We start from the raw sequence: 22,862 nt of genomic DNA on the forward strand, positions 1-22,862 counted from the left end.
TCTTTTTTTGGCCATGGTTTTCTTTGTTGTGCAGCTTTTAATTAGGTCCCCATGAAGCTCCTAATCTGTCAAGGACTTCCAATACTGTTGAATACTAGTGATGAGTAGCATCCTTTTCTTCTTGATATTAGAGAAAAGCTTAAAGCTTTTTAACCGAGTGTGATGTTAACTACGGGCTTGTCACCTATGGCCTTGTTATGTTGAGGTATGTTCCCTCTATAACCACTTTCTGGAGTTTTTATCATGGAGTGGATGTTCAATTTTGTCAGCTGCTTTCTCTACGCCTTTTGAGATGATCATAGTTTGTATTCTCCTGTTTGTTAATGTGCCGCTTAATCCTGATCTGCAGATATTGAAAAATGCTTGCATCCCTGAGATAAATCCCTTTGATCACGGTGTGTTATTCTTTTAGTGTACTACTGGACTCGGTCTGGCAGTATTTTATTTAGAGTTTTTGCGTCTGTGTTAATCAGTGACGCTGGCCTATAATTTTCTTTCTTGTGCTATCTTTGGTTTTGGTATCAGGGTGATACTGGACTCCTAAGTTCGAAAGTGTTCCTTCTGCAATTTTTTGGGAATAGTTCGAGGAGGACAGATGTTAACTGTTCTTTAAATGTGTGGGTGAATTTACCTCTGAACCCATTTGAGCCTGGACCTTTATTTGGGAGACTTTGAAGAATTTACTCTCATGGGGCTTCCCTGGTGGTCCCACGGTTAAGACTCCATGTTTCCCGTGCAGGTGCTCAAGTTCGACCCCTGGTTGGGGAACTCAGATCCCACACGCCACACAGCACGGCCAAAAACGTATTAAATTTCCTCACTGTTAACTGGTTTCCTCGTATTTATTCTTTTTTCCTGGAGGTTTGGAAGTTTTTCCCTTCAGTCTTATAAGTTCATGTTGGAAGTTATCAGTGTCTTCCAGGTTGTTCATCTGAGTGACCTCCTGGAGTTGGTGATGGACAGGGAGGCCTGGCGTGCTGCGATTCATGGGGTCGCAGAGTCGGACACGACTGACCAGCTAAACTGAGTTGGTACAGTCTGTAGTCTTCTCTTATCTCTAGTTTATCTAGAGTGTCAGTTCTTTTTGTCATTTTGTGGTTTTATTGATTTGGGCTTTTTTTCCCTTAATGAGTCTGGTTAAAGGTTTATGAATCTCATTTATCTTTTTGAAGAACTAGCGTAGTTGCATTGATCTTTTGTTTTTTTGTTTTGCTCTGATCTTTCTCTCTTTCCTTAGGGTTCTGTTTTCTAGTTCTTGTAGGTGTAAGGTTGGGCTGGGATTTTTCCTGTTCCTGAAGCTTGTATAGCTATACACTTCCCAGAGCTGTTCCTGCTGCGTTGTATAGATTTTCAGATCATTGTGTTTATTGTTTTCATTTGCGAGTGGGCAGAACTCAGGGCCCAGCTGGTCCCAGGACAGGTGCCAGCCTGCTGGCGAGTCTGCAGGGCTGTGGGGGCCCAGGGCTGGCATCTGCCTGCTGCTGGGTGAGGCTGGTCCTGAGGCTGAAGCAGGCTTGCTGCTCATGGGGGCTGGGCCTCTGGCTGCAGGGCCCCAGGGGCACACCTGTGCACTGATGCATGGGGCCAGGTCCCCATGGTCCTGGGCCCTCGGGTGGGCAGGGCTCTGTCCAGGGGTGGCTGTGCATTCGGTGGGTGTGCTGGTGGGTGGGGCCGTGTGGCCAGTGGCATCTCAGTCCTGGTGCCCACAGGCTGGTGGGCGAGGGAGGGGCTGGGTCCCGAGGCCAGTGAGCTGGAGGGGGATCCGAATGGCACTCCCAGCAGCTGGGTCCAAACCACTGCCACAGTGTCCGTGCCCCAGGGTGAGCGCTGGTTGCCCTCCGCCCGCCTTTCCAGGATCAGCGGGTAGGCCGGAGCCAGGCGCCTTGCCAGTGACAGCTGCAGACACCCGGACTGGGAGCCCAGCGCGGGGCTGACTCTGTTCCTGCAGGAGACTCTGATTGCACTCCGGTGTGTGGGCTGCCCACCGAGGGGCAGAGGACCCGACGATGTTGCAACTGTCCCTCCCACACACGCTGACCGTTCTTTTTACCTGTAGTTGGAGGAGATGTTTTCTGGAAGGTTCCGGGCTTTTTCACGGACGGTAGTTCTGCACACAGTTTTTGTTTTTGGCATGCCCATGACGGGTGAGCGTGGGGTCCTTCTACAGCATCACGGCTGATCTCCTTGAGGATGTTCATTATTACTAAACGTGTCGGTACCGAGGTCCCTGGGTGGATGGGTCCAGCTCCTTTCAACTGTACAAATGCCTGCCTGTGCCTGTTATTTCACACAAAAAGTAAACATGAGAAACTTTAGAAGTGAAGAAAGAATTAAGAGAAACATTTTAAATGTGTTAAGAAATATTAGTTTTATTTAACCAGTTTTCACAGCTGAATATTTATTCTATAAAAACTTTACAGATTGTACAGTTTATATATAGTTCAAACTACAGAACGAAAAAAGTAGGTCCCACAGATGCAAAAATACTGCACCAACCAATCCAAGTAAAGGCAGATTTACACTCTGTAAGCTCTCCGCGAGGTGGTCGGTTCTAAGTAGAAACTTCAAAACTGTACAAAAATAAGGTTTGATTTTATTTCACTCTTCATACATTCATTATGATTGCAAGCTCAGAAGTCTGCCGGGGGAACAGGCTTCTGGAGTCGTCCCCACCCCTGGCGGGAATGCGGACGTCTATTTACACAGGGCACTCTCGGACAGCATCCTGTACTTGGTATATTGTGTAGACAAGAAAGCAGAGACCAAGAACATGAAACGTCGATATTATAAGGTAGTTTTCTTAACAAGGAGTTCCTGCATTTAATAGTGTGCCAAAAGAATTTTAACTTATTAAATAAAATATATTCTAAGTGAACCTAAAAATTACACTTTATAAACATAAAAATACTTTTTATTTTTGGTGTAATACATCGATCATATCTGCAAATAGAAAACCAAAACGGTATATAAAGTAGTAGTTCTCACCCAGCAACAAGAAGCATTTATGTAGTTATTTTTCAAAAGGGTCAAAAAACTAATTATAAACCTGCTAAGATTAACTTATAACTTAAGATACCATACTGAAGCTAGTCAGTGATTCACTAATACTGCAAAACAAGCCTTCCCCTAGAGAGAGTGGTTTCTTCCTGTTAACTGGGTAAGAATCACACATTTAAAAAAGGAAGAATCAGTTGCTATCTCAGCATGAATCCTAGGCGTATTTTACTTTGGGGGTATATCCATCAGTGGGTGTTTAATCAGAAATACTTATCCAGAAAGATAAGTCTTCCATTTGATTTAGAATTTTCTATCTCTGAGGCTTTGGACCTCTTAAAGATAAGGATACATCTCATATCTTTCCATATTTCTATTTGGGGCAGAGATGGCGAGGCTGGCTAACACCTCTTTCTTTTCGTCTAGAAGGAGAAAAAACAAGGAAAACAAACATTGTTTCAGACTTTTCTGACACCCAAACCAAGAAAACACACTTTTTAATACAGTACTAGCTGAAGATAACAGAAATTAGAGCCTCAAAGAGCAACCCAGAGCTCACCTTTATACTTTTACACTTGTGTGTGTATTAAGTATAAAATAATAACGTTTGGACAAAGGAGTTTTGTAGTTATTTATTTTAAAGTTACAGTACTTAAAAACTCCTTGGCAATAAATAGCTTGGCTGTCTCAAGTCCTGCTTCCCAGTAGGAGCTCCAGGCGAGCCTGGCCCGGGCGGTGAGGTCGGGCAGCCCGGCCGTCAGAACTCGTCGATCTTCCTCTGCAGGTACTTGAGCATGGAGTCCATGCCCTGAGCCGAGCCCCAGATCTTCTTCAGCACCTCGCACTCCCGCTCGTTGGCCTGCTCCAGCTCCAGCCTCATGTTGCAGCGAACAAGGGCCTTGGATTCCTCGAGCACCTGCGCCAGACAACAAGCAGGGAGTGAGTGGGGACTGTGGCTGCAAGCGCTGGTGCCTCGCAGCCCCTACACTTCTGGAAGCAAACACCAGACCCGAGGAGCCACCCAGCAAGAGGGCCGAGCGCCTTCTCGTAACGCGTGCCAGGCCTGACGAGCGTGTGACACACATTTCACCCGCTGTGGGTGCGGGGCAAACTCTCGACTTCAAAGGGCTGTTAAGCTATTTCTTGACAGCCATGCTCTCCACACCCTGGTCCTGCCCTGGCAGCAAGACCAGCTTTGGGCCTGCGCTAGCTTTGCAGGAACCCCACCGGTGATGCTCACCCCTGGAAGGCTCGCTGGGAAAGCCCGCCGAGAGGACTTCTAACCAGAACTTACTCTCTGTAATGGGTTGTTGCGATGTCTGGGACAGCTTACACGGGAGCTGTGTCAGTTAAAAGGAAATAACGTTTCACCCTCTCATTTGCTAAACGCACTTTAGCAAGTGCTGGACACACGCCAACAAAACACAAACCTACGTTCACTGAGGGGAGAAAACACGTGGAGAAGTGCAAGGCTTTGGAAACGGTCAAGAATTTAGCAAGAATGCTCTTTGTACACCTCCACGGGACGTTTCTCAGCTCCTACGTCTAACTGAGCTCCCTTGGCTCCCGCTGTGTGCAGAGGCCCAGCCTTGGCGTCTGGCTCTGCGTGCACCCTGCAGAGAAAGGGCGGAACAGGAGCTGGACGTACGACGGGGTTGCAGGAGGCGAGCTCCTTGATGCGGACCATGACTTCCTGGGTGAAGGTCCCAGGCCAGAACACCTGGGAGACCAGCCCTTTGCCGCACGCCTCCTGTGCTGTTAGCTTTCGCCCGCTGAGCAGCATTTCATTCGCCTGGAAGAAAGAAGAGCAGAGGCCGTGTGAGCGCGGGGAGAGGTGGCAGGGAGACCCAGCCTGGAAACTCTCTGCTCCGAGTTCAGACGGTGCCCAAGGGTGAAGCAAGCACTGGCCGGGGACTCTTATGGAACCTAAGGGTCTCATGCAGAGCAGAACCACACAGACTAACCAAGAAATCTAAGGTCCATCTGCTGTAGATCTGAAGCTGCAGCGACACGCGGCTCTGGGGGCGGGCCTGGATGAGGCGGGCAGGGAGCCGAGCTGAGGCGGCAGGGGGCGCCCACCATGCGAGGAGCAGCGGATGCAGCAGGGCCTTGGGTGGCACTAGGCAGAGGCCCTCTGGGGGTGATGGGGGCCAGGTCTCCATAGGCTGGGACCCAGGGGGGCAGGTGTGGCCGCCCCTCCCGAAGACACGTCTCTCCTCGCAGCTCTGGAGTGGCAGGTCCCATGGGCCTCAGATCCATGACCGCTGCCCATGGCCACAGGCAGCAACCAGTGTCCTCCTGCCTCACCAGGACGGCCCCCGAGGCCCACAGGGGGCAGCCGGGTGGCGGGAGATGGGTCGTCTGTTTCCTGCCCCTTTTTTCACCTACTAATTTTAACGTCTGGCGGGGCCTCCTGCCTGAGGCAGGGATCCCGTCGAGGCCTCCTGTGTGTCTTTCCCAGGCAGGGGAAGGCGAGTTCTGAACCCAGAAGAGCGGCCCTGCACACAGGCCGGAGGTGGAGCCGCCCCCGTCCCTGGCTGCCCAGCTGCTGGAGGCCATCAGGACAGCCACCCGGACCCCCAGGGACTCTGTCAAAGGGCAAAGCTGGAGCCTGCGCTCAGCAACAAGACACAAAGCCACCAGCCGCTCTGGTCCACGGCAGGCGAGGTGCCCGGAGCTCCCCGTGGGCGGGGCCGCCTCAGTTTGGCTTCTCCACGCCCACCTCCCCCAGTGACGGCTTCTATAGCCGCCGCCCCCACCCCACCCCCTGCCCCCGCCTCGGCCTCCTGCCCTGGTCGCAGGAGCAAGGACCACAACACAGCCTTTCCAGAGATCCAGAGCTACAGCCCGGACTCCTGGTGTGGCGGGTTATGCGGCAGAGCAATTCTGCCCCTGAGGCGTCCCCCAGAAGTGCATCTACCAGGCTATCAGGTCAAGGCCCTTTCCGCTGCAAACTCTGGTTGGTTTGGGTTACAGACCAGGTATTCACCACTGGGGAGGATCAATGTTAATTATGCAGACACGGCGGCACCTTGCCAAACGGTGTCAATAAACAGGCTATGAACCAAAGCATGACAACTTCCCACGGGTTCACGAATGAGGACAAGAGCTGAATGATGCGAGTGTTTGATGGGAACCGCCCATAGAGCGACACCTGTCTACAGTTAAGAGAAGCGGTAACCGAGGACGATTCCCAGGACGACGTGTTCAGAAGGGGTACTCACAGATGCTCCTCCCATAATCTTCGGGAACATGACGGTGGAACAGCCGTCTGGACTCTGCCCGAAGGTGGTGTAGGGCGTCTGGAACCACGCCTTTTCATTGGCCCAGACCACGTCACAGAGAGGCAGAATGGATGCGCCTAGCCCAATGGCCGGGCCATTCACGGCTACGATAATAGGCTTCTTGAACTGAATGAAGGTGTTCACGAAGTTTCTAAAACAGAAAACAAATGGAGGGTTACTCAAAACACTGCATATTTGAACAACAGAAAGAAATCTACTTGTATGGAATTCAGTACATCAGGACGTGAAGGCCGTGTGCGTTGACCGTAACAGGCTGACGGCCAGTTACGTAACTGATGGCCTTCTGGCTGCGAAGGGCCCTGGCCTGTACTGCTGTGCTGCAAAGGCTGAGCAGCGCCCTCGAGGCCGGGCAAGCACCTGTCGCTACAGGACCCACGTGAATTCCCAGGGAGCGGCACAGCAGAGGGTGCTCTCAGCTTGGGCTCCAGGAACCCCTCTTTCCCTGATGACAGGGAGGAGCCCAGGAAACCTGAAAGGCTGCAGACCAGTCCAGCAGCTCTCCTGCAGGAAAGAGGGCGCAGGGCCACACGGACAGCCTGGGATGGGGCAGGAGCCTCAGGGCCTGGGTCTGGACTTGGTCTGTGATTTCAGACAGCTCACTGATAAACTGAAAACACGGATATTCCTGAGTTTATATGGACAGGATGGAGTGACTCAGACGCAGAGACGAGATGCTCAGAGGCTGGTGTAAGACCCAAGACCCAACAGAGCACCCCGCAGCCCGACACACGTCTGCACAGCACCTCCTGCCACTCGCGATGACCATCGACCAGGCCTCCCAGGGGGCCTGGGTTCCCCCACACAGGGGCGAGGGGTCTCACAGCCCAGACAACGCCGCTGGCCTCTGTTTTAGGATCAGACTGGAAAGCTAGGCTGCTCTTCAGTTTAGGGCTGGCTGGTGCAACCTCCTCCCCACGCTGGAATCTTAACTACGTTCAGAGGCTGCGTCTTGTGAAGACTGAACACAGTGAAGAAAAGGACAAACACACTGGAAACGAATACAAGATAATTCCTTCAAGGCCATCTGAGCCTTGAAGGCTCAGGACAGAATTCCAGATTCTAAACCCTACAGCCCCAGCTGCAGTACCAAAGGTAACAGTCTGGGTGCTGGTCCCGACAATTCAGCAATTTAATCTGTTCAGATAGGCTCTGAAAGTCACAACTTAGCATGCGGTCTCCCCTCCTCTGCAGACGCAGGCATGGATTTCTGGCAGGAGGAGGTGTAGGGGGGTGGGTGGGTGTGTATACAGTGGGGGGAGGGGGCCTCAGTGTTTGGCAGCTGCACACCTCACTCGGGGGACTGTTCTCCAAGGCCTCTGCAGTCAGCCCTCAGCCCACTCAGGGTCCCCGGAGATTGGGGGGATTGAGAATTAACTCACGCCAATGAATGAGAGCGTGGGGTCCTGTCAGGAAGATCACCCTGGGATTCAAGGACACAAAGAGAGCCAGATAACCTCCAAAACAGGTCCTTGAAATAATCCCAGACCATCTCCATGAAGCTGTTCAGTTCTGCCACCTTCTGAGGATCAATGAACCGTGACGGAAATGCATCATCTATGCTCAGTTACAGACGACTGTCGACAAAGTAACTGCCAAGCTGTCTCTCTGACTTAGAGCAGACATTTTCCCCAAGTGGCCCCGCATTCAGCTGCTGTGAACGGGGGCAAAGTGGAGACGGCTCCAATACTGACAACTGGGAACCACGGACAGGGATGGTAGCTTCACAAGGAAGAGGGCATCAAACCAGTGTAACAATAGAGATCCTAGAGAGCAATGGTAGAATCCTAGACTGCAAGGAGATCGAACCAGTCCATCCTAAAGGAAATCAGTCCTGAATATTCACTGGAAGGACTGATGCTGAAGTGGAAACTCCAAACTCTGGCCACCTGATGCGGAGAGCCGACTCATTGGAAAAGACCCTGATGCTGGGAAAGATTGAGGGAGGGAGAAGAGGACGACAGAGGATGAGATGGTTGGATGGCATCACCAACTCAATGGACATGAGTTTGAGTGAACTCCGGGAGTTGGTAATGGACAGGGAGGCCTGGCGTGCTGCAGTCCATGGGGTCACAGAGAGTCGGACACGACTGAGCGACTGAAGTGACGACAGAGAAATGGTAAAGGGAAGGGGTACTCCACGCAGCACTAATCCTTCTCATGCTGTATGTTTGGAGAAATGTTTGGAGCTGAACTTTTCCCCCTAAGACGACGAGTTTTCTTTTTTCTCTTTGCTTGGGATGGTAGCCTTCTCTACACCTGGGGCCCCTCCCGGGAGCAGCATGAGCAGACCAGCCTGCCTGGGAGTGGACACCATCGCCCCTCCTCAGAGGACGCGACCAGGCCGTGCTGAGGACCCTGAGATGCCAGAGCGAGCACAGTCTGCAGAGAAATCCGTTTCATGTTAGAAACAAACAAAAGCTGCCAGACAGAAGCTCACACAACTGCTCTTCTGCTCAGCAGAAACACGAGGGCTCAGCCCCGCGCTGCCAGAGGTGGGAGGCGGGAGCTGCCTGGGCCCCGGATGCTCGGGACCGTCTGTCTGCTGCTTTGGGGGGCGTAATGCAAGCGTATTTTAAACCTTAAAATAAAAATGCATGAGCATTCAGATGTGCCCCATACAATACACTGAATTTAAACTTCAGTTTCCTCTCAACTGAGTGAAAGGCTATGCTGGGAACAGTGGGAAGGAAAGAGATTATATTTGCCACAAAGTTAGCTTGATTCTCATAAATGGTGATCTATAAAATATGGCATTTTTTCTAATAAAAAGTTCAATTCAAAAAAAAAAAAAAGTGAAAGTGAAGTCGCTCTTTGCGACCATGGACTGTAGCCTACCAGGCTCCTTGGTCCATGGGATTTTCCAGGCATGAATACTCTGGATTGCCATTCCCTTCTCCAGAGGATCTTCCCGACCCAGAGATCGAACCTGGGTCTCCTGCATTGCAGGCAGATTCTTTACTGTTTGAGCTACAAGGAAGACCTTTAAAGCTTAAAAAGACCATTCAACAAAATCGAAATTCTATCCATTCTTTTGGAGAATATTTGCCATCCCAGACCTCACCAAAAAGGTTAAAAACCCCCTACAAACGGTGAGCCTGAGAAACGCTTTGGGGAAACAGGAACTGAGCTACCCAGGGCCAGTCCCGCCCTCTCTCAGCTGAGCTCCCCTGCACAAGTGCGTCTGGGCCAGGACTGAAGGCGACAAGGTCAGGGTCAAGGGCTCGTTTCCTCACGGGCTCTGCTCCCTCCTCAAGCCTCAGCTCCTCCTGGTTCCACGGACTCCAAAAGTCTAACACTATAAACTGATCTCTAATAACTTTATCACACGTGTGCTGAATATTTTTATCACAGTTAATCTGCAAACTGGTTACCACCACCAATCCCAGCCAGGGTTAGCCCCACAGACACACGAGAAGCTCACAGTCTATGCCTGACCTTCCTAGTTACTACCTTCCTTTTGGAAACTCAGCGGTGCTGTTCTCTGCCCAAAGAGTTAAGGAATTTGAGGCAGGACATCACAGAAACAAACAAACAAAAAATATACACAGTAATAGCTTTGTGTGAATAAGCCAACTTTACACACAAAACATGAATTTCAGCGCAAATGAGCCAAGATAAAGGTTAAGTCGATCCGGTGTGACAATTTTTCAGATCCTGCATTAACAGAACTTCACATCGACAAAACACATCATTTAGAGAAAAACTGAGTGGATTTTCCTAAAGCAAGATTTGGCATTTCCCTAGACGACCAACCCAGCTTTTTGTGGGGCACCCTGGAGTCTCAGAAATGGAGTGGGTCGCTGAAGAAAACAAGCATTTAAAGCACCTGGGGTTCAACACACGAAATGGCTGCTGATTTTTCTTCCTCAGCTCTGTCTGATCCCAACAATACAAGCCTGTGCCACGGTCAAGGGCAACCCCGCCTGGGATGGGGTGGGGGAGGCACGGGGGGCCTCAGAGAGCCATGTACGGGCGGGGCGGGGGGCCGGAACTGAGGTAGAGAAACCAGCTCCCAAATCACACCATGAGGTGGAAATTCACTGTGATCTTATGGAAAACATGCAGCCACCACCTGAGGCGTGAGTGTTTGTATTTTAAAAAGAACATTCAGTTCAGTCGCTTAGTTGTGTCTATTTGTGACCCCATGGACCACAGAATGCCAGGCTTTCCTGTCCCATCACCAACTCCTGGAGTTTACTCAAACTCATGTCCATTGAGTTGCACCCTTCTTGTGTGACGTTATAGAACTAGCGTGTCATAAAGCCTAGTTGATTGATTCTGGAGTTGACCAAATGTAAGTTATCACATGAAGGAGGGGGCATCTGTGCTGCAGGCCCTGAACACACATGGTGGATACTCCAGCCATGTGCTGCCCTGGGCTCTCCCCCGGACCCCACCCCGCTCCAACACATGCTGGGCTCGAGCCAGCCTTGACATCGGCTACCTGCTCGAGGCAAGCTGCCCACAGAACAGACAGATGTGTTAACTCTTGCTAGCAGCGGGTCTCAGGGGAGGAGACCCATCATGGGGTCTGGTTCATGCCGGTCATCTTGCGGACCAGGATGCGTACCTGATGGCCTTAGCCATCTTCCGGAGAGGAGACCCCTCACTCCTCTCATCACTTTTCTCAGGGGAGGAGACCCCCACCAGCAGGGTCCGGCTCACGCCGGCCGTCTCGCGGACCGGAGTGCGTACCTGATGGCCTCGGCCATCCTGGCGCTCTCCCTCTTGCGGTCGTCCGTCAGGCGCCGGATGAAGTAGATGAAGTCCAGGCCGCAGCAGAAGACGCTGCCCACGGCACTGAGCAGCACCAGCTTGCTGTCGTCGGCCGCGGCCGTGCTCAGCGCGCTCTGCAGCTCCTTCATCACCTGAAAGGCACCCAAGAGAGTCTCCTCACTGCACCATCCCGACTCGATTCACCGGAAGCGGGTTCACGGCCTGACACTGCTGCCCGCATCTACCGAGTGGCTCGCAATTTCCTTCTTTTCTGAAGCCGGGGGTGTGGAACAGTGGGGACCGAGTGTCGTCACAGAGCCCGTCGGGAACGCAGTGTAACTCGGGGGGAATGTGCATCTCAGTCGCTAAGCAGTGCTGTCCCCGTGGCTCCCGGTGGGCGAGTTCTGTTCTATCCTCTTGGCATTTCTGCAGTTTGGACAGCAGGTGGCACATGCCACCAGTGCAAAGAAGCGGCTGGTCTGGTTTTGCTTCGTTTTTTGACACCAGCCTCCCATTCTTGGGACGGAAACCTCAAGTTTGGTGCCCAAGTGCAGTAAGAGGAGGCACAGCATGGAGGTGTTTTCAGTGGACACAAACCATTTAAAACGGTCCCTACGAAGCATTTACAAACACCAACGTTCTAATGAGGTGCCGGGGACCAGCCTGGACCTGGTGCCCCCTGACCACTGGCCGACACCCAAGCTGAAAGCCTGACCTACCATCCACAAGTAGGAAACGAACTATCAGAACTTACCATTTTAAGCATGAAATAGCTCAGGTTCAAACACCTCTGATTTTAGATATGTCACAGAACTAAGCTTTTGAGCCTCTGGGAGCACCCGTCTCCCTCACCCCCTGGAAGCTACTTAACGACCAGCAATAACCGTGTAGGAATCACCGCAGCTGAAGCGCCACTCCATGTGGAGCTGGAGGCTGAAGGGAAGGAAGGTGGGGTGAGCTTCTGCAGGGCTGGACCCCAGGGGGCCTTAACCACGCCTGAACCGAGAGCTCTGGGAGCACACGCCTCACACGTGATTCCAGGGAGGCCCACCCCCCGACCTGGGCGGATGAGGGGCTCTTGGCCAGGAGGTGGGTGCTCAGGGCACCCTGCACCTCCCAGTTCGTAGCTGGACCCGGCCCTGGGCGGGCGGGCGGGGGAGTAGGGCCCAGGGGAGCCGGGGCTTGGCCTGCGGGCCCGGAGACAGCGGCCCCCGTGGCCCCCGCGGCAGCGCTCACCTCCGGGTTGAGCGAGTTGTTCTCGGACGACTTGGTGGACAGCAGGATGTGGGTGAAGCCGTCCTGCTTCCGGACCACGATGTCCCGGTACCTGTAGGCGCTCTCCGTCTGCCGCACGCTGAAGCGCAGCCGCTTGTCAAAGGGCTGGTCTCGCCTGTCATCGATGAACTTCCTCTTCCCGGCCGTCACGCCCGTGACCGACGTCTGCAGGGTGGTGGTCCCGTTGGCCGTCAGCGCGTCCATGAACGGGGAGGTGCCTGTAGGGGCCAGGAGCACAGTGGTGAGCACCCACCCCCAGCCTGCCCTTGACTGGGGAGAAACGCCCACAACAGACCCAGGGCTGACCGACAGTCCAAGGTGAGAGACCAGAACCTCTGCCGAGTCTGCTTTCAAGGGCGTCTGCTGTCCTCACACGTCTGACAAGGAGCTTGCCCTCAGCCTTCCCTCCTAACAAAGACAGACGGGAAGGAACAAGCTGGGGGGAAGCTGCAGGACTTGAGACTTTTGAAGAATGGAACTCAACAAGAACAGCTCTTGTGAAGAGGACATGTCCTGGGCGTGAGAAGTTGAAAGAAAAAAGGAAACGGATTCAAAGAAATATTACTAGGGCCAAGGCCGTCTGGCACTGAGCCGAGACTGCTTCCGGGTGAGGGTCCACTCAGACAGACGCGTGAAGCAGCCCCCAGCTTCTGCAGGCCCGCGACCCCCGGGCCGCTTCCACGGGAGTATGGGCCTCTGTCCACAGTCCTGGTTCTGCTGCGTTTTCAAAGAGCCTCCTAGGCGGCTGGAGACAGTGTCCCCACCCACCACCCGGAAGGCCCATCCCGCTGAGACTCCTCGCTCCCAGTACAGGGGGCCCAGGCTCGACCCCTGGCCAGAGAACGAGCGCCCACACACTGCAACCAAGACCCTGCACAGCCAAAGGGGTAATTTTTGAAAACAGAGTTCAAACATTAAGGCAAACAGTTATCCTCCTCCTGGTGTGAACCGTCTGAATATCATCTAACCTGGTAATAAATGTATAGAGCCTCTGGGTGGAGGAAGGAAGGGAAAAAGACCTAAGAAAACTGGATGAGACTTTACTAACGCAATGAGAGAGAAGTTCTTGGAGAACATGATGAACTACGAATCAAATATTTCCTGTAATGTGAAAGAAGACAAGCTGGAGCCGCTGGAGGATTGGGGAGTGGACGTTCAGCAGTCAGATCATCTCCCTGCTAAAAGAGGCAGACTTGCATTCAGTTGGTGGAACTGGAGATTTCTGAAGTTAAAAGCAGATTCACTCTGGGGAAAATCTGGGAGCGGTAATACATATACAGTACAAGACTAAAAAAGCGCATGGCAAAAGGCCTCCCCCCATCAGCCTGGGACCCATCACCACCCGGGTCATGGAGTCTGGTTTCCAGGTCTCCTCAGAGACAGGCTCTACACACAGCAGCACATACTACACGACGCTTCCCTCTCACCCACCGCTGACAGACCCGCGCAGTGACGTTCGAGACCCAGCGGCCTGCCTCGCTCGCCTTCACCAGTGTCTCAGGTGCTGTCGCCCATCACCAGCTCAGTCTCCCTGCGCTTTTCTAAGGCTGGTCAGTGGTCCCCTGAACGGACGGTCTGTAACGCTGTTCACCAGCGACGCTCTGATGCTGCCGCTGAAGCCGCAGCGTGTACCCCGGGCTGTGCTGCTCCTTCCGACGTGCCAGCAAACCTGCAGGGTCACTGCTGATGGGCTCGGAAGCTGAGTATTTCTAACAGAAGAGCGTTTGACCAGCGGTCACCAGCGAGGGGGCACTGCTGGGTCTTCTGAGGAAGCCCTCAGGTGCCCTTCCTGTTTCTTTTAACCTTCAGCCCATCCTGCACTTGTTACAATGCAGTTTTAAGGTGCTGGGGGCGAGGTGACGGAAGGGAGGTGAGTGGATGGTGGAGGTGCCACGCCACCCGGAGGGGCGGGAGCCCATGGCTCACTCGAGCAGGGGGACAGCAGCCAGGCTGTCAGGACCCGAGCTGTTAACTGGCACGGGGCCGGCCCTCCCACCCTGACCTGCTCCTCACGTCTCCAAGGACCCCCCGGAGACACCTGTCCACAGAGGTGGAACTTCCAGGCTACGGGTCCACCAGCCTGGACACGCGAGCTTGGCGGCAAGCTCTGCACCTCTGAGGCGGCAGGTCTTGCGGAGCTCTCCGTGGTTCTGCATGTTCAGACGTGGACTCCTGCTGGCTCGTGTGACCAGCCCTGCTGAACTGGCCTTCACCTCCCTGTTGACACTCTGCTGGCTCTCAGTGGACATCATGGGCCCTGCAATCTCGCCAGGGGCTCGAGCCCCACCCCCACCCCAGGGGCCTTGTGACTGCCCTCTTTGGGTGGAGAAGTGCTCACAGCAGGGCTGACCTTGGGCGCACAGGCACCAGTCTGGGGCCACCTCCCTCCTGACGTCTGTGCCCGGCCCGTGCTCCCCTGGGCCTCTGGACTCGCTCTTCCCTCTGCCTGGAACGTTCTGGGCCTGGAGCTCTGACAGCTGCTTTCTTCTGCTCATCTCAACGGCAGCTACAACTCCGCCTCCTCTTGGACCCACGTCCACGGCCCCTCCTGGCACCATCCACGTGCCGGCCCATTCTGGTTTTTCAGTCCTCACCCCAGCTCTGTTCGTCTCATTTGACTTTTACTAACAAATTGTGGCTGGACGCCACCAAGCTCCTGAAGGCAGGGTCCCCTCTATCGAGCTCACTGACACACCCCCAGCGCTCAGAACACATGGTCACCGTTGACCGAACAAACGAGGGGAGAGAACCCTGACACCCCTCAGCCCAGCCCCCTCCACTCCGAGGGGAGGGTCAGAGGGCTACCCGGCCTCAGGACAAGCGGGGACCAGAAAGCCGCACCGCAGAGCAGAAGCCATGGCTCAGGACTCAGCGAAGAGGCAGACGCTGAGACCCAGGGCAAAGCTGCTCCCACGGCAGAGCCCGTGCGACACAGGCGCAGCCCGCCTCAGACGTGAGCCCCGCCTGACGGAGACGCAGGAGCCGACAGCTCCTGGGGCGGGGGGGGGCGGGCGCGGCGGCGCCGAGACCACCAGCCGCTTTCCTCGGAGGCACCGCTGTGAAGTCCAGCCAGGAAAACCCACGTTTTAGTGCCGCCCCAAAACAAGTTTTATTTTAGAACGTCCTAAGAGCAAAAGAGGTACCCTCAAACAGGTACTGCTGACCTGTTAAAATTCACTGCTACAGAAAGTGTATTTCTAAAATGAAATGTGCTTTCAACCACAAGAGAATCAGTCTCTGGATTTCCTCACTGGCCCATGAGACCCAGAAAACGGAACAAAACCCACCACACGACCGGTTCAGAGCAGACTCCGGGCAGCGAGGACCGTGTTTGCCAGCGTGAAGGAGGCGGACACGGTGAGCCCACGACTCACCAGCCATCTGCCTGGAGGCTGCGTCCACACTATGGGCAAAGGCTGACCCGGGCGCGCAGATGGGAGGCGAGGCGGCCCAGGAGGCTGGAAGAGGAGGGCCTGGGTGTCTCGGACAGTCACAGCCATCCCTCTCTGTGATCTAAAGCCAGAGCCAGCAAGAGAGTCGACAGACTCCTCAGCCCTCCTTTACAGAGTCTGACTTTTCAAACCACTGTTATCCACACTCTCACTGAACCCAGTCCTATTTAACAATATAAAAGCTTATCATTTTATTCAGATTATATAATCTGCATGCTGCATTCATTGAGAGAAAACTTTTCAAGTAAACATGTACTAAGGGGTAGACAGGCTTTAAACCTTCTCACCGCTGGCTTCCACAACACGCCCAAGGAGCCCTTTATCCATCAGTCACTGCACACGGCTCTCCTCCAGCTCCTTCTGTCACGGTCCTGGCCCACGGGGGGCCTTTGGATTCACAGTTCACAGGCTGGCTCTGGGCGTCTTCACAGGGGACGCTGGCACACAGCAGGCGCTGCAGCGTGACTGGTGCGCCAGGAGCAATCCGAGCACCTGTGCACCCGATGCCCATCGTGAGAAAGCTTGGGCTGCGCTTCCTGGTCCCAACTCAGTCTGCACCCCCCGCCCCCCCAAGCTGAGCCCCCTGGGCCCCTGCCACCTCTGGGCCGTAAGAACTGACTCCTCGGAGCAGGGGGGCACCCAGCACAGCCGCGACACACGCTACAGATGAACACGCCTGAGCGCTGAGTACGCAGCACTGGGCCCACGCGCCTCCCGCCTTCTCAACAGCATCACCGGGGTCTCCCTCCCCCTGGCTGGTACCACCCTGGGAGGCAGGTGGCTGGAGGGGAGAGAAGGACACTTGTCCTGACTGTCAGCTAGAGATGCGTGGGACATCTCGTCCGGCACCCCAACCCTGCTCTATCTGCCCCGCTTCCAGTCTTTCTCCTCTCACTTGACCCCCATCAGCCTCCCCACTTCTCTGCCTTCTAGTTTGGATAACTAGCTGTGTTAGCTGTAGTCAACTCATACACTCACTGCCTGTGTCCAACTCTAAGGCCACAACAGTGCACCTCCAACCTTTCATGAAAAGTACCTCTCCTACAAAACGAGAAACTTTAAAACGTCAACTTAAATAAAAATGCCCCAGGTGAATAATCCGGTTTTTCTGTAAGCTGGGTCTCTCTTGTGTCTCTGACATCCCCCTCTTGGGAATCAATCAGGTACCACCACATGCTCCAGGATGCAGGCAGGACCACCTGCATCCCCGCTTCCTGAGATGCGCTGGAGCCATACTAAGCCCGGGCCAAGGGGTTCCGAAACTTCGTACTGAGGAGCCACGTGCATACAGCATCTGTACGCAATTAACTCATTATCTTTAAAGAGTAAAAGAACGCCAAAGGATGGAGGGTGCAAAAAAGCGGCTGTACTGTATGAAGCACACACAGAATTCCTCGAAATGACGAAACAGCTCACGAATGCCAGAGATACATGAAGGCAGGTAGATGGAAAACAGTGAATTAGATAAAAACGTACCGAGTACCAGAATTAAGAATCATTCTGAAAGCCAACAGCAAAAACGACACCAGCTGTGACTCCTTCAGTTGATGTTACTTTGTTTCTGGAGGGAATCGATCTAGGAATATTAAGTACGAAAAAGCAATGAGGAGTTTAAAAAGATAAATACTGTCTTGCGAGAAAAAGTGGCAATTAATGAAGACCATGCGATTTTAAATAAATGTTAGCCAATTAAATTTCCTAAAACCTACATAGGATCTGCCTGATTAAACCAAAGATTCTGAACTGCGAGGTTCACACTCGTGTGACACTTGATGTGAGAAGTGCAACATCCCTCCGCCCACAGATTCTCAAACTGATTCACGGCAGCATCAGGGCGCAGCTTCAAAACCATGCTCCTGGGGCCGTTCCCCACCACCTGGGGTTTCTGGGGTCCCTGGCGGGTAAGCAGTCCCCTTGCATGACTCTGACGCCCACTGCCTGACCAGCACAAGTTCCGTCTTAACAGGACTCTCCGGGTCCCCAGAGGGAACGGCCTCGATCAGAGGATGGAGACCAGTCAGCAGGAATGGTTCCTCCCCATCAGAGGAGGGTCGTTAATGTCCAGATGACTGGAACAGACAAACAGGGAAATCAAGAGAGACCGACCATGTGACACAGACCGAGCAGTGAAGGACACGGACCGGAAGACTGCAGGGAGATGGGAGCTGCCGAAGTGTCAACCGGGGTCAGAGATGCAGAGAGCAGTCCACACGAGCGAGTGTGCTCCTCTCCGTCAGCCACGGCAACCAGTGAACCAGAGGCGGGGTCGGGGAACCAGTGGGGAGTCTGGCAGTCCAGAGGAATGGCGACTTCACCGTGGCCCGATCAGAACTGCCCTCCCACGCTCACAGCTCAGTAGCCAAACGGTTATGTTTACAATTCTGAAACCGTGTGCAGTTCATGCCACGGAGGAGCGCAAACACCTGCTGTCAGATGGCTTCCCGTTCAGTGACGATCCTTTTCCCCTATCCTTCCCAGAAAGCAAGAGGGGGAAACGCCAGTCACCAATGGAGAGTGTCTCAAGAAGTCACGACGGGGAGGCGGAGGGGGACGACAGACATCGTGGGCCTGTTGGCACTCGGGGTACCGGGCGTCTCACTGAATTGGTTTTACAAGATGAAAACCGAGGTCCGACGTTCAGCTGCCCTCCTGAGGTCACGGAGTCCCCATCCAGAAGGTCAGAGGGTGCCTGCAACTCCCCACTGGACCTGCCTGTCCAATGGAAAACCTCGGGGCTGTCTGTCACCTGGAACTCCTGCTGCCAGGCCAGGCATGGGAAGGGGCAGTCTAAGCACTCAGAGAAACAGCTTCAGCTTAGCTTTGACACAAACACACACACACACTTCTGTCTTAAATAAAATATTAGCAAACATAATTTGGAACATAATTTCTACTATGGCAAAATCACACGGCATTTACCATTTTAATCACTTTTGAGCACACAGTTCGGTGGCACTCAGTACACCCACAACGATGGACAACCACCACCGCCCATCTTAGAACCCTCCGCTCCCCAAGGCGAGCCTGTGAGCCGCGGAACGCTCACCCCTCATTCTCCAGGCGACCGTCCCCCTCCCTCCCGCGTCCACGAACATCACGGCTCCAGTCGCCTCACACAGGCAGTCGTTCCGTATTTGTCTTCTGTGTCTGACGTGTGTCATTAGCACTCCAGTCGCCTCACATAGGCAGTCGTTCCGTATTTGTCTTCTGTGTCTGACGTGTTTCATTAGCATAAGATCTTCGAGGTGCATCCCTGCTGTAGCCTGTCCTGTGTAAGAACATCATTCTTTTCTAAGGATGAAGAATACTCCATTCCAAAAAAAAAACACATTTTGTTTATTCAAGGATTCCCTGGTGGCTCAGAGAGTAGAGTCTGCCTGCAATGCTGGAGACCTGAGTTTGATCCCTGGGTTGGAAAAATCCCCTGGAGAAGAAAATGGCAACCCACTCCAGTATTCTTGCCTGGAAAATCCCATGGATGGAGAAGTCTGGCAGACTACAGTCCAGAGGGTTGCAAAGAGTTGGACGACTGAGCGACTTCACTTTCATTCCCCAATGGCTATCTGGGTTGCCTCCACGTTTTGGCTGTTGTGAATAACGCTGTATGGACATTCGTATTCACGAGTGGACAAATACCTGACCCTACGTCCAATTCTCTGGATGTTAACCTAGAAGTAGAATTAGAAATTCCATGGTTATATACAAATCTGTATCTGTTGACAGAAAAATAGACCATATGGTAATTCTATGTTTAATCTTATGAAGTTGTATTTAGTATTTTCCTAAATTAGCCAGACTGAGTTTAATTAGCAATTATAACCAAACTCTTGGAGAAGATCCAAGTCATGGACTGGACTGTGATAACTTCCACTTTCTCGCTAAGTTTCTCTGATTTTCCTGGGATAGGGAAGCGGAGGAGACAAACACTAGAAAGGTTACTACAATCAAACACAAACTGTACAAGCATCTGTAGCCGGTTTAGAGTTCTTGATCTAGAGACAAAATCCTTATTAAACACAGTATTTGTTTCCCTATGGCCAGGGCTCCCTTTCTCCCAGCCAGCCTTGCAGTCTGCAGGTACACAGGAGGCCGCCTGCCTCTCCGAGGGTGGGATCTATTTGCCATGAAGTGATGGGACCAGATGCCATGATCTTCATTTTCTGAATGTTGAGCTTTAAGCCAACTTTTTCACTCTCCACTTTCACTTTCATCAAGAGGCTTTTGAGTTCCTCTTCACTTTCTGCCATAAGGGTGGTGTCATCTGCATATCTGAGGTTATTGATATTTCTCCTGGCAATCTTGATTCCAGCTTGTGCTTCTTCCAGCCCAGCATTTCTCATGATGTACTCTGCATAGAAGTTAAATAAGCAGGGTGACAATATACAGCCTTGACGTACTCCTTTTCCTATTTGGAACCAGTCTGTTGTTCCATGTCCAGTTCTAACTGTTGCTTCCTGACCTGCATACAAATTTCTCAAGAGGCAGATCAGGTGGTCTGGCATTCCCATCTCTTTCAGAATTTTCCACAGTTTATTGTGATCTACACAGTCAAAGGCTTTGGCATAGTCAATAAAGCAGAAATAAGATGTTTTTCTGGAACTCTCTTGCTTTTTCGATGATCCAGAGGATGTTGGCAATTTGATCTCTAGTTCCTCTACCTTTTGTAAAACCAGCTTGAACATCTGGAACTTCACGGTTCACGTATTGCTGAATGTCACCAAAAACTCTGCAAACATCTACCATCAGTTCAGGTCACAACCAGAGACAGAGAGAGTCTGTGCTGTGTTCAGAGGTTTCCTGGCACAAACGTCAGTCCTCTGCAGCCTGTCTTGTGCAGAAGAGCCCACTGCTGGCTCCAATCTTCCCTGGGGGTTCAGCTGAGCTGCCCAGAGGGCACTCATCCCTCAGGGGACTTGGGTTCCTGGATCCAGAGAAGCAGGGAGCCCTCAGTGATCAGAGGGAAGTCTGAGCGTCACTTTTACTCAGCTCAGCAGAAAAGGCAGTCGCACGTCCCAAAGCTCTTGGCAGCAGCGTCTCAGACTGAGGGCTGGAGACCCTCACTGGGGAAGTGCGCTCTCTGAAGCGGCTGATGGGAAACTTTCACGCAGGGAGTCAAATCTTAATTACAGATGCAAACTCAAGCTATTTAGTTTCGTTTTACTTATGAAAAACTAAAATAAAAAGGAAAAACTACCACCAATATAAATTCTATCGTTCTAAATACACGTATCAGGATAAGTTCCTAAAGTGAATCCAGTAAGACTGGTGATGGTTTAATGCAATGCCCTTTAGTTTCTCACTAACAGCTTCCAGTTTAAGTCATACGCTGGAGAGAAAAAAGCTTAGCAAAAATCTTTATGCTGTGTCACTTTAAAGTTTCAAAAAAGGAACAGAAAATTATCAGACCCACACTCTTTAGCCCTGAAATACAGGATTCTGAAGAAGAGCAAGTACAAGAAGAATGACAGCCGCCCGCACGCTGTGCGTCCCCAGCAGTGGAAGCTCACTACTCATCTCACCTGCGAAAATCTTATTTCTTGCAAAAACAACCCTACCTCATTTCACACAGGACTGAATTCGCTCAACGCTTTTCTTTATAAAACTTGCCTTGACTTTTAGAACCAGCTTTTGCAACTACTGCTTCAGTAAGAGAAGTAAGGAACCGATTATAATCTGATTTCCCTGTTTAATAGTGCCTGCCCAATAATTTTAAATCCTACATATTAAAGGAAGACATACTTGTGGTCAGATATATGTAGAGTACAACCCAGGCTGCACTCCAGATACCATCAGCTCAGTCTACATTTACTGCATTCAGTACATTCCTGGCTAAAACGCTCCAGTGCTGATTTCCTAGTGGTGGTGCAGGGGCGCCTCACAGAGGCCGAGACGCCAACACCCCTTCTTGGATCACACGCTATCACCCAGAGTGAGGCTCACGAGGTCAAGGTGTTTGTGATATTCACAGGGAGGACTACTTCAGCCTTCCACCTGCAAAGCCAACAGCTAGGGACCAGGGCTGACCTCTGTCATCGGGACTTCCCGTGCCGTCCGCACGCCCCGTCGCAGCCTGGTCTTGCGAATCACGCGTCAGAGGACAGCAGAGCAGCACTCCTCCCTCGTGTAAAGCGACGCTGCTCAGTCGCGTCTGACTCTTGGTGACCCCACGGACTATACAGTCCGCGGAATTCTCCAGGCCAGAATACTGGGGAGGGTGGCCTTTCCCTTCTCGGGGGATCTTCCCAACCCAGGGATCGAACCCAGGTCTCCAACGTTGCAGGCGGATTCACTGGTAAAGAATCTGCCTGCAATGTGGGAGACCTGGGTTCTTCATGTGAAATGACTTTCTCCCAACCCTCACCTCATCTCTGAATTAGCAACAGCTTAAATCAGAAGAGCACCTGCACCAACTTCAACTGTGTTCTGAAACTCTACCACGACTCGAGGTTCGCAGCTCAGTGTGTGTCTAGACCTCGATGGGCAGGAGAGATCAGTAAAGCCACAAAGGCAAAGCTGCTGAATGCACAACTCGCCCTCAACAAGGTGAAGCTGGGTGACAGCACCGCGGGAAGCTGAGGTCCTGCACCTGGTCAGCAAGAGCAGAACACAGACTTCGCTCTGGGCTTCCTGGAGGCCAGGGCAAGGCTGGAAACCCCAGTGAAAGATGATTCTAAATGAGAAATGCACTGCTTAAGTCGATGACCTGGTACTTCTAAGACCCAAGAGAAGTCCCTCCCTGAGGGTCTTGGAAAGATCAAGAAACAAACACACACACACGCAGGGCTCCCCAAACCAGAAGGAACAAGAAACAGCAAAGGCTAAGAGACAGCACACGGCAGAAGGAAAGTGAGAGTCGCGCAGGCGTGTCTGACTCTTTGAGACCCCAAGGACCACATGGTCCACAGAATTCTCCAGGCCAGAACACTGGGGTGGGTGGCCTTTCCCTTCTCCGGGGGATCTTCCCAACCCAGGGATCGAACCCAGGTCTGCCACACTGCAGGCAGCTGAGCCACCAGGAAAGCCCAAGAATACTGGAGTGGGTAGCCGATCCCTTCTCCGGGGGATCCTCCTGACCCGGGAGTCCAACCAGGTCTCCTGCACTGCAGGCGGATTCTTTGCC

General features: G+C 52.6%; 1 protein-coding gene across 1 annotated transcript in view; it reads right to left on the bottom strand.

Annotated features, from left to right (window-relative positions):
• Positions 1–2,349: 2,349 nt before the first annotated feature.
• Positions 2,350–22,862, bottom strand: part of CDYL (chromodomain Y like) — a 97,198-nt gene continuing 76,685 nt past the window's right edge. The window contains exons 3-7 of the mRNA XM_027524197.1: positions 12,252–12,508; positions 10,995–11,167; positions 6,219–6,429; positions 4,643–4,786; positions 2,350–3,910 (exon numbers count right to left, since the gene is read on the bottom strand). Of these exons, the coding sequence (XP_027379998.1) occupies positions 3,752–3,910; positions 4,643–4,786; positions 6,219–6,429; positions 10,995–11,167; positions 12,252–12,508 (944 nt within the window). The 3' untranslated portion in view covers positions 2,350–3,751. The remainder of the gene's footprint in view (positions 3,911–4,642; positions 4,787–6,218; positions 6,430–10,994; positions 11,168–12,251; positions 12,509–22,862) is intronic.

Source organism: Bos indicus x Bos taurus, chromosome 23, assembly GCF_003369695.1.
Source record: "Bos indicus x Bos taurus breed Angus x Brahman F1 hybrid chromosome 23, Bos_hybrid_MaternalHap_v2.0, whole genome shotgun sequence".
NCBI lineage: Eukaryota > Metazoa > Chordata > Mammalia > Artiodactyla > Bovidae > Bos > Bos indicus x Bos taurus.